Raw genomic sequence first — 11,203 nt, forward strand, 5'->3', positions numbered from 1 at the left:
TTCCAACTGCCCCCTTTTCCCCCCTACCCCCAGCTCTATGTAGCATAGCAGGAAGCCTGTGCATACACCTAGGGGTACCCAATGCCAAATCTCCAATCTCTTTCCACATCTCTCTGCCAACAGCTGCCCCTTGGCCACTCAGAGGAGGATCTGGAAGAGAGAAGTGCAGGATACAGTTGGGCACATTCCTTTGCCCTATAGGGAGGGTCCCCTTGGAATGTCCTCTAAGGTGGAGGGCCCACAGGGGCAAGGGCCCTTCTTGTTATGTTTCAGGTTGTAATTGCGCAGTGTAACCAGGGCTGTGAAGAGGGAAGCACCGAGGACTGCAGGACACCAGAGGGGCCTGTGGCCCTGCCTGGAGAGTAGAAGATGACTTCCCCAAGACCTTGTTTAAATGAAGTATGAAGTCGGCTGAGAAAGGGGGTACTGGCCCTTTAAGAACAGGATTGGGGTGTAGAACAGGGACCCTCAAGATTTGGGTAGGAAGTTCTCTAGATCTTTCTAGAAAACCCCTCACAGCAGTCTAGGGGTGTCCAGTCCAGGAGTGTCCAGGGCTTATCACGTGATTGGATTCTCCCATTTCACAGAAGGGGAAACTGAGGCAAGTTGCCCTCCTTTCCCCAGGGCTCCAGCCTCCTGGTTCCATGGTGCTCAGCCTGTGGTTTCCAGACTCCCCTGGCTGGACCACCCACCCACCTTTCTTCCCTCCCCACTCGAGAGCCAGGGTCCGATACGGGAGGGCCGTAGCGTGTCAGCGTATACGGCATGTGCGCTACGCAACGGTAATGTCATGTGTGTGACTCTTGGAGGGCAGGCAGACTCAGTATGATCCGGGGTGCCAGATGGAGATGCCATTCTCTTGGTGGTGGGGGTGTGGTCACCAACTGGCCACTCTTGCCAGCATTCCTGACCACACGTGTGACAGCGTGTTTGCCGAGAGGCAGCCGGGTGCAGCAAGGAGGCCAGTGGCTGGTGAATAATTTATCAGGACAGCTGATAGTACCTCCCCAGAACTGCCTGCCAGCCCCCAGCCCCCCTCGCCCGCCCTCCCTGCCTGGTGCATGCCTCCCTCCCGCCTCCCCTCCCCGGCCCAAACCAGCTGGACCAGCTCTCCCGGTGCCCGCCTGGCCTCAGCGGCCCCCTCTCCGGCCAGCCAAGTCACAGCCTTGGCACCTTCAGACAGGCGGGTGGTGGGTCCTGAACTTGGAGACCAGAAAGTGGGTTTCTGGGCAGAGATGGCTCTGCAGAGCCAGGTGTGGTCTCCGGCCACACCCATGTAAGTGTCTGGGGTCAGGGAGGGCCGGTGGGCAGGGCTTGGGAGGGGGCCACAGGGGATGCTGGCCTTGCCTGGCAGCCGAGAGCCCCAGCTGGCCTCTCCTAAGGGGTCCAGGAGACTGGAGGGGGTAGGCAGCCAACCCCACAGGTCCTCTGTGCCCTGCTTCCCCAGAGAGCCGTGGGGTGGAGGGAGACGTGGATTCTCCCTGGCCACCTTCTTCTTCGGGAATTTTCCACTGGCAGCCTGAGAACCCAAAGTCCAGCCTGGGGGGGTGGGGCTACAGCTGGGGAATGTCAGGGTCTGTCACTTGCATGCTTTGCTTCTAAGAATCACCCCTTTCATGTCGGGGCTCGGGGGGGGTCGGAAGAGGAAAATGCTTGCGATCCTACGGAAGTTAGATCTTTTTCCCAAACCGAGAAAGACAGTGGGAAATTCAAAATGATGACCTGCTTCCTGAAATGGCCACCAACTGGTTCCTGGTGGCCTCAAGCCATGGCCACCTTCGTTGTCCTTACAGAGTCAGAGGTAAACAATATTGCATGGGGTATGTGGAGTATTTTAATATTTGAGGTGTGCAGGCTTTTGAAAGTGACACGGGCTACAGAGGTTTGTAAAGAGTTCTGGAAAAGGGCCCCCCCCCCACTAGGGACCCCAATTCAGTTCCTCACCCTTCTGGGTCCCCCATTGCATTATTCACCAACTGCAAACCTGGTTGCCTAGCAATGGGAACCCGATCCCCCCAGCAAGGAAGAGGCAGAGAGATTACATCTTGGGGGTAGGACAGGAGAGGGAGGACTTCAGCCTTCCCCCAGGGGTAAACCCATAAGCAGGGAATCAGGGCTTCCTCGGGGATACCCTGCAAAGTGTGACTTCAATTTCTTGTCCCAACCAAAATCCAGCCCCACACCCCTCCAGGCTGATCTCTGCCTTCCTAGCTGTCATGATGGGGGTTCCAGGACCTGGACCCCCCAACTCCATTCCCAGTCTTTGGGATCCAGGAGCGTCAAGTTCTGATCCCGACTTCACGACCTTGGACGAATCTTTTCCGCCACTTGTCAGAGCCTCAATTTCCTCATCCATAAAATGGGGACAATATACTACTTACCTCCTAGGATCCTTGGCAGGATTAAATGAGTTACTGTAGGCAAAGCATTTAAAACAGCGCCTGGCACAAGGGAGTGCTTATGATTGGCTGATTTTGTTCTTAGCTGCAATGTCAACTCAGCAAATAGTCAACTTGGGCATATCACAATCAGTGTAGAGAGGGGACGGGGAGGCAGAGGTGGCCGTGGGAGCCCAGCGGAAGCCGGTGGGGCACTTAGAACACTATATATTGTAAGTGCTATTGTGTCTTCATGGTGTAGCCACAGAAGGTCTGGGAGTTCCCAGCTGGAGTTTGGGCTGTGCCACTAATGCTCTCCTAATAGGGTTAGGGTTCGAATTAATAAATGTTTGAGGGCTTGCTCTGTGGCCACCATTGGCTAGGTGTCCGAAATGACAGGTAGATAGATACTGCCTTCTAGATATTAGCAACTATGTTGCAGCATAGTCAATATGGCGACATAGTTGGAGGTATCCTTTTTTTTTTTTTTTTTTTTTTGAGACACGGTTTCACCCTATCGCTTGGGCTAGAGTGCAGTGGGCTCATCATGGCTCACTGCAACCTCAAACTCCTAGGCTCAGCAGGGGTATTCAGTGCATGCCTGTGATGAGGTTGATGTGACAATTAATGCCTTCTAGCCATCTTAGTCAGCCTCCAGCTTCCACAGGGACCCCAGATGGGGCCAGGGGCCACTCTGGAGGCTGGAAAGTAGGGATGCGTTAAGGCAGATAAGTGAATCTCAGGTTAAACCTTAAACAGTAAGTCCCCCCGCTCCCAGCTCAGAGTCCAGCCCTAGGCAGGGCAACCCAGTCACCCTTGCCCCTGGGGAGGGGGGTTGGCAGATGGAGGAGGCAGCTCTGGAGTTACCATGGCAATGGTGGGATGACCGCTTCTCTCCTCCCCAGCTCCCTCACCTCTCCTAGCGCTTAAGGGATCCTGGGTAGAAGCAGAGGTCAGAGAGGGTGTGGAACTGGGAACAGACACACAGCATGTTAGGGGCCTGGTGGGACTTGAGAGTTTCTGTAGGTTGGACTGGGAATGGTTATTATTATTAGTCATAAATATTATTGATTATGAGAATTATTTAAATCATAGTTAATATTAATAACAAATTTTGGTACTGTTTTTGGAACACTATGTCCTAAGCTTTTCCCTGTATGAATACTTTCTTGCAAGGGTCCTCTGAGGTGGGAGAGGGGTGTCAAGCTAGCCCTGCCCATTTTACAGATGAGAAAACTAAGGCTGAGAAAGGCAATGTCAGACCTAGCAAGATCTTAGGCTCAACCAATCATGGTCCCTGTTCGCTGCCCTCTGCCCAGAGTCCTCCCAGGTGCAAAGGAGAAATAGAGGCAAAGCACTGGGCTCCGGGCGGTTTCTAAGCAGCTCAAATTCATGAAGTTGCCTTGGCCCCGTGTGGTGGTGGCTCATGCCCTTAAGCCCAGCACTTTGGTGAGGCCGAGGCGGGAGGATCGCTTCAGGCCAGGAGTTCGAGACCAGCCTAGGCAACAGCGAGACCCTGCCTCTACCAAAAAAAAAAAGAGTCTGCTGAAGGTTCCCCCCCGCCCCCCGCCATACCCTCCCTCCGCAGCCCCTGCCCTCTCCCCACAGGCCCATGGCGGAGAGCTCCCTCTACCGGCAGCGGCTAGAAGTCATCGCGGTGAGTGAGGCCCTCCCAGTGCGCTCTGCCCTGCACCCTGGGAACCCCCAAACTTTCCCCAAGCTCGCTCCTGGTCTGCCAGTCACCCTTGGGAGCACTGTGAAGGATGGAGAGAGCGCCCCCAGCGCTGCGCAGGACGCCCCACCTCAATCCTCAGCCCCCTCTCCCCTGCATTTCCTCTGGTCACTTGCCACCGTCACAGTGGTGGGGCTGTCAGAACCTGCATCATCCGACGTCCCATTCCTGAACCCCAGCCTCCCAAACACCCCCTGTCTGCGCCCCATCTCTCAGGCCGCCGTTCGTCAGACCCCCAACCTCTCAAACCTCCTGGGACCTCCAGCTCTCTGACACTTGTCTCTCTTGACCCCGTTCTCGGGATGTCATCACTCTGATCCGTTCTGTGTCCGTCATCCTTCTGCCCTCCATCTCTGCACCCCATCGCTTTGCACCCCACTTCTGCACTCCTACCTCTCTGATCTCTCCATCTCACCCACCCTCGTCTCTCCGGACCCCATCTCTACACCCCAGTCTTTCTAGACCCCCATTTTGGACGCCCGTCTCACTAGCATCCTCCCTTTGATCCCGCATCTGAACCCCCATCTCTCTGAACCCCGTATCTCGGATCCCCCCAGCTCTGACCCGCCTCCAGATCCCCATCCCAAGGTCCCACCCCCTGCACCCTCCATCCCCAGACCCCCATTGGGCGCGGGCGAGGCCTCCGCAGCATCCCGGGCGCGGCCGGCCCCGCCCCCGCCCCGCCCTCCCCTCCCCCTCCCCCTCCCCTCCCCCCGGTCCCGCCGCTGAGTCAGCGCGTCCGCAGCCCCTTCCCCGCCCCGCGCGCCCCCTCCCCCCCCGCGCTCGGCCGCCCCCACCGGGCTCGCAGCCCCGGGAACCCCGGGGAGCCCCAGTGGAGGAGGGAGGAGGGAGGAGGGAGGAGGGAGGAGGAGGCCGCGCCCAGCGGCGGCAGCTCCGGGTCCTCTGTGCGCAGGAGAAGCGGCGGCTGCAGGAGCAGATCCGCGCGGCGCGCCGGGAGCTGGAGGAGGAGAAACTCCGCGTGGAGCGGCTCAAGGTTGGGGGCGGGGGCGCCCGGCCCGCTCGGGGAATGAATGAAGTGGGGGTGTCCGTGCGAGTCGGCTTGGGGGATGATAGGAGCCTCTGTCCAGTTTGAGCGGGGCAATTGGGGGCGGTGGTCCCTGCCTTGAGGGGGTGTCTTGCCCAGCTTGGGAGGGGACGAAGTAGGGTGGTAATGGGGACATTTGCTCCACCTTGGGACGAGTATGGGACAGTGGAGGTGTTTGTCCCAATGTGGGGGAGACGGGAGCAGCCTTAGACCAGCTTTGGGGTAGGGAGGGGCTAAAAGAGAGGGACAATTGACTTCACCTTTGGGAGTGTCTGTTCCATTCTGGAAGGGTTGTGTAGGCAAAGAAGGGGGTGTCTGCCCCAGCCGGGCGGTGTGTTCCAGCCTGGGGGGACTACGGGCTGGCAGCGGGGCGGCTGTCCCACCTGGCAACGTTGGGGGGCACTGTGGGCATGCATCCCAGGCTGGCGTATGTCCCATGGGGGTGGTTGCGGGAGCAGTAAGAAACGTGCCCAGGCCCGCGGGGTCCCGCGGGGACTTCCGCATGCCCAGCCCCAGCTCCCTTCCCATGCCCAGAGGAAGTCTCTCCGGGAGCGTTGGCTAATGGACGGGGCAGCGGAAGGGCCGGAGCGGCCCGAGGACCCTACCTCAAAGGACCCCCAGTCGCCAGAGGGCCAGGCTCAGGCCCGAATCCAGAATCTACAAGACAGCTTGTTCACGTGAGTAAGCGCTGCCAGCCCTGCCCCAGTCTGGCTAGAAGGACCCTGGGTGTGCTCAGGGGAGGTGGCAAATTGAGCTGGGGTCCCATAAAGCCTGGGGCCCTGGCTCCTAGCAGCCTCCTCTCTTCCCCAGACTCCAGTCCCAACTGCAGCTGTTGCAAGGTGCATCCACAGGTGCCCAGCACAAGCCCCCGGGCAGGCCCAGCTGGCGCAGACAGGTGAGGGGCCAGGGGCATGGGATGGGGGGCGTGGCCAGCGGGCCCCAAAGCAGGACATTGACCAGAAGTGCTGCTCTCTGCAAGTGCATCGTGGCCACTAGGTCTGCATTCGAATTTACCTTCTGCTGTTACTTTGCTCTGTGGCCTCGGGCAAGTCGATTTCCCTTTCCAAGTCTCAGTTTCCCCACCTCTAAAACGGGAACAACAAGAGCGCCTACCGGGAAAGGCCCTCAGGAGGGCCTGTGAGGCCACAGCTCAGCAACAGTAACAGGCACGAGGGAAAGTTTTGATATATGGTTGCTAATATGGTCCCAGTGAGGAATGCAATCAGAAAATGTGGGCAGGTGGCCTTGGGATTAGGCCCAGAAAATGGGAAAGGATCACTATGAGATGTTCTGGCAATTTAATGCATCAAATGGCCTTTTTTTGTTTTGTTTTGAGACAAAGTATTGTTTTGTAGCCGGGCTAGAGTGCAGTGGTGTCATCATGGCTCACTGCAACCTCAAACTCCCAAGCTCAAGCAATTCTCCTACCTCAGCCTCCAAAGTAGCTGGGACTACAGGTGTGCACCATCACGCCTGGCTAATTTTCCTATTTCTTCTTCCTCTTTTTTTTTTTTTTTTTTTTGAGACAGAGTCTCACTCTATTGTCCTAAGTAGAGTGCTGTGGCATCAGCCTAGCTCACAGCAACCTCAAACTCCTGGGGTCAAGTGATCCTCCTGCCTCAGCCTCCTGATTAGCTGGAACTACAGGCATGCGCCACCACAATGCCCAGCTAATTTTTCTCTTTTTAGTACAGATGGGGTCTTGCTCTTGCTCAGGCTGGTCTCAAACTCCTAAGCTCAAGCAATCCTCCTGCCTCAGCCTCCCAGGGTGCTAGGATTACAGGCATGAACCACCACACCCAGCCTAATTTTTCTATTTTTTGTAGAGATGGGGGTCTCACTATGTTGCCCAGGCTGGTCTTGAACTCCTGGCCTCAAGTGATCCTCCCACCTCAGTCTCCCAGAGTGCTGGGACTATAAGCGTGAGCCATGGTGCAGGCCCATTCTTTTTTTGTTCTGGTAACACCTTTAACAAGATATAATCCACATGCCATACAGCACATGGGCTTTTGAAAAACAGGACACTTCACATTGAAACCTGGCTCTTTGGGTTTTCTTGAACTCCAAAGTTCCAGAGACATTTTTGCCTAGTTGCAGTGAGGTACAGGCTTTTCACAGACCTCACCTGTCCCTCATGTCTCACCTCGGCTCCCAAGAGCCTGTTGGATGACACAGAGGGAGCAGAGACCCTCTAATTGGCAATGAGAAGTACTTGTCTGGTTTTAGTATAAGCTGGAGTTCTTTGCTAGAGATTTGCAAGGCCTAGTTCTTGGCCCCGGAGAGCTCAAAGTCCAGAGGAAGGGATGGGATACAAAGAGTCTTTGAGAGGCCAGGCTCAGTGGCTCATGCCTGTAATCCCAGCACATTGGGAGGTCCAGGCAGGAGGATCGCTTGAATCCAGAAGTTCAGATCAGCCTGAGCAACATAGCGAGACCCCATCTCTACTAAAAAAATAGAAAAATTAGCTGAATCTGGTGGCATGTACCTGTAGTCCCAGCTACTCAGGAGGCTGAAGCAGGAGGATCACTTGAGCCCAGGAGTCTGAGATTACAGTGAGCTGTGATTGTACCACTGCACTCTAGCCTGGACAACACAGCAAGACCCTCTCTCTCAAAACAAAAACAAACAAACAAAAAACAAAACCAAAAAACGTCCAAAACACACACAAAAAAACAGAGTCTTTGAGAGAGAAACTGGGATGTGGGAGTACCCCAGAGGAAGTACTTGAGTGAAGTTGGGAGTTCAGGGACCCTCTTTTATTCCTTGAACTTGCTTAGCTCAGTGCAGCCCCTTTGCACTTGCTGTTCCCTCTGCCTGAAATGCCTTTCGCCACCTCTTGACTCATGGCTGGCTCCTCTCACCCTTTGGTTCTCTGTTCAATGTCACCTCCTTGAAGAGGCCCTCTCACATCTTATAGCTAAAGGAGGCACCTTGTTACCTCCCAGGCAGGCCCTAGCTCCTTGCCCTGTTTTTTTTCCCCCCTCTCCATAGTGCTTCTCACTTGTTGACATTATTAATATATTTATTTGTGTTTATGTTTATTGGAATGTAAGTTCCAATAGCAAAAGGCTTAAGTGTCCCTTGGCTTTGGTAACTTCAGTGGCTGGCAGAGTGGGCCCCTAATACAGAGAGATTGGCTGCATGAACACAGCATTGATTAAGCACCTACTGCATGCAAGGCCCTGGGGCAGAGGGAGTTAAGACAGGTGAGGAAGGCAAGGGGCCATGTGGAGTGACACTGAGGGTGTCTGAGCAGGTGGAGGGGATCCCAGCGTTCAGGGAGGTTGAAGGTGGGGATGAGCCCTGGCCTGATCTTGTCTCTGCCATCCCTGCAGGGTCACCGTCCTCTCTCCCAGCCCACTGTCGATGTAGGTCCTGAAGGTGAGTGTTGGAATTCCTAGGTCTGGGGATCAGGTCACCCCCAAAGAGGGTGACCCAAGAGGAGCGAGGGTAGGGGGCCTCTTGGTCCTTCCTCACGCTCGCTTCTCCTCTTTCCTCTCCTCTCCGCCCCTGACTCCCCCAGGCCACACTGATGTGGACAACAAGAGAGCCTCCCTGCCCGCGGGACCAGTGGGCGTGTCCCCAGAGTCTCCCTGTGAGCCCAGAGAGGAGGTTGTAGGGATTCTGCCGGCCCCGGCCCCGGCTCCGAGGCAGGTCCCCGGGGCAGTTGGGGCCTCCTCAGAAGCCAACGGCCCCTACCCTGGACCCAGCCCCGCTCCAGAGCGGGAGCTGAGTCAGGGAGCGGTGGCAGGCGAGGGGCGGGTGGGCGAGGCCAGCGGAGGGGGCGTGGTCAAGGTGGTGTGGGAGGGGCTGAGAGCCACCGAGGATGGTGCCACCGGGGTCACCCGCCCTGAGCTGGAGGCGAAGGTGGAGGAGGTGGTGCTCGAAGCCATCGGGGACAGGCAGGGGGTTGGCCTCCCAGAGCTCCCAGCCTGGGTGAGGGAGGACAGGGGCGTCGTGGAGGTGGTCTGGGAGGGGGTGGGGGGCAGCGACTCAGAGGCCACGGGGGCGGTAGGTGGGGGCCCAGAGGCGGCGCAGACCCGCTCCCCGAGGCTCCCCGAGAGACCAGAGGTTTCAGCTTCGGGAGAAGGGGACGGCGCTCCCAGGAGCAGCCCTGAGGGGGCTGGGCAGGGGGGCTCTGGGGGAGAGGAGGGGTCTTTCATCTGGGTGGAGAGAGTGACCCTGAGTGAGGAGTGGGAGGAGCTGCTGGTGGAGGGGTTGGAAGGGCCAGTGGTGACAGGGAGGGAGGGAGGAGACGAAGGTTCTTTGGGGACAGAGAGGGCAGGAGGGGAGGAAACGTGGGAGGCAGAGCAGAGTGGAGCAGAGGAGTCCACGGGACCTGGGGAGAAGGGAGGTGAGGAAAAGCCAGGGCCACTGGGCGACAGAGTGGAGACATCCCTGGCGGTGGAGACAAAAGGAAGTGAGGAGTCACTGGCACCAGAGAGCAGAGGTGGCAGCGAGGAAAAGCAGGGGACAGAGATGGGAGGAGGCGAGGAGCCCTGGGGAGTAGAGAGAAACGAAGGTGAGGGACCTTTGAGGGCAGAGAAGGAAAGAGGTGAGGAAAAGCTTGGGGTGGAGGAGGAAGTAGAGGAACCACTTCGAGGAGAGAAGGAGGGAGGTGAAGAAAAGCCAGAGGTGACTGAGGAGCCATTGGTGACAGAGGAAAAGGGAGGTGAGGAGACAGCAGAGGCAGAGAGGAAAGGAGGCGAGGGGACAGTGGAGGCAGAGAGGAAAGGAGGTGAGGGGACAATGGAGGCGGAGAGGAAAGGAGGCGAGGGGACAATGGAGGCAGAGAGGAAAGGAGGTGAGGGGACAGTGGAGGTGGAGAGGAAAGGAGGCGAGGGGACATCGGAGGTGGAGAGGAAAGGAGGAGAGGGGACATCGGAGGTGGAGAGGAAAGGAGGCGAGGGGACAGTGGAGGTGGAGAGGAAAGGAGGAGAGGGGACAGTGGAGGCAGAGAAGACCGGAGGGGCTGGGGAAGATCTGAATCCAGAAGAGCAGAAAGAGTCCAGGGAAGGAACCGAGTACCAGGCAGAGGAGGTGAGCGAGGCAGGGACTCCCCTTGGGGCTGACAAGGAGCCGAGACCAGAGGAGGGAGGACTGAAGTCCCAGGAGAAGCAAGAAGGCTCCCTGGAGGAGGCAGCAGTGAAGCTCCAAGCCCCTGCAGAGGGCCAGGGCCCCTCGGGGGATGCCACGCCCCTCCTGGCAGAGACCCCAGCCCCAGAGCAGCCTGCAGAGTGCCAGCCACTGCTTCAGGGTCAGGGGCCCAGCGCCAACCCCAGTGCCCGTGCCGTGCCCACCTATGCACCTGCCCGGCAGCCTGAGCCACCTGCCCCCACTGAGGGCGAGGAGGCAAGTGGCCCGAAACAAAAGACGTGCCAGTGTTGCGTGGTCATGTGAGTCCGCGTGCCTCCACCCCACGCCCAGCTCCTCTCACAGCTACCTCGGCCTCTTGGCACCCAGCAGAGGGTCCCAGGCGCAGACAGGGCACCACGGGACTGGCTCTGGTGCCTGGAAGCCAGCTGACCCACACGTCCACCTATGCCCTGGCTTCCGGACTCCTTGCCCACACTGCCTGTGACCCTGGCCCCCTTCTGCAATGAAGCCTTTATACTTGAAAATAAAACGAGAAAGCACTCGGACTGCTTGAATGTGTGTGTTGTGGGCGCAGAATCACTCCATCATCTCCTGGTGAGAAATCGAGGGCTTAACTCTGCTAGAGTCAAAGATTAGGGATCAGCGAGAGTATAGATTCAGCTGCTGTAACCAAAGACCTCAAGCTACAGTAGCTACAAAAGCATAAAAGTTTATTTGTCTCCATGGCTCTGATCCACGTGGTCATTCAGGGATTCAAGTTCCTTTCCGCGTCTTGCCCCACCCTCCCCTGGGGTAGGGGTAAAGCCAGATCACAACCACATGCATGTTCCAGCTTATAAGAAAGGGAAGAGAGGGTGGAGGGCGCCCCACCCTGTGTTTTAAAAGTCCACTCAGTCCCGGTGTTGGCACATGTCACTTCTGCCCAAGTTCTGTTGTCAAGAACTCAGCCCA

At 57.4% G+C, this 11,203-nt stretch overlaps 1 protein-coding gene across 3 annotated transcripts; it reads left to right on the forward strand.

The window, feature by feature from the left end:
- Window positions 1–1,066: 1,066 nt before the first annotated feature.
- PALM3 (paralemmin 3) lies at window positions 1,067–10,790 on the forward strand. 3 transcript variants are annotated; one of them, XM_069477379.1, is made up of 8 exons: window positions 1,067–1,276; window positions 3,987–4,035; window positions 5,024–5,104; window positions 5,690–5,832; window positions 5,966–6,050; window positions 8,491–8,536; window positions 8,679–9,860; window positions 10,092–10,790. In XM_069477379.1, the coding sequence occupies exons 1-8, from the start codon at window positions 1,236–1,238 to the stop codon at window positions 10,553–10,555; spliced, it is 2,091 nt and encodes a 696-aa protein (XP_069333480.1). In that variant the 5' UTR covers window positions 1,067–1,235; the 3' UTR covers window positions 10,556–10,790. The 3 variants fall into 3 exon arrangements, with proteins under 3 accessions (XP_069333480.1, XP_069333462.1, XP_069333471.1); XM_069477361.1 differs by having other exon boundaries at window positions 8,679–10,790; XM_069477370.1 differs by lacking the exon at window positions 1,067–1,276 and adding an exon at window positions 1,399–1,801 and having other exon boundaries at window positions 8,679–10,790.
- The last annotated feature ends 413 nt before the right edge of the window (window positions 10,791–11,203 follow it).

The sequence above is a fragment of the Eulemur rufifrons genome, chromosome 2 (assembly GCF_041146395.1).
Source record: "Eulemur rufifrons isolate Redbay chromosome 2, OSU_ERuf_1, whole genome shotgun sequence".
NCBI classification, from domain to species: domain Eukaryota; kingdom Metazoa; phylum Chordata; class Mammalia; order Primates; family Lemuridae; genus Eulemur; species Eulemur rufifrons.

Coding starts and splice junctions, on each gene's coding strand:
- PALM3 (XM_069477361.1), top strand. CDS start 1,236: ATGGCTCTGCAGAGCCAGGTGTGGTCTCCGGCCACACCCAT. Junction 4,036..5,023: donor AGCGGCTAGAAGTCATCGCG/GTGAGTGAGGCC, acceptor CTCTGTGCGCAG/GAGAAGCGGCGGCTGCAGGA. Junction 5,105..5,689: donor TCCGCGTGGAGCGGCTCAAG/GTTGGGGGCGGG, acceptor TCCCATGCCCAG/AGGAAGTCTCTCCGGGAGCG.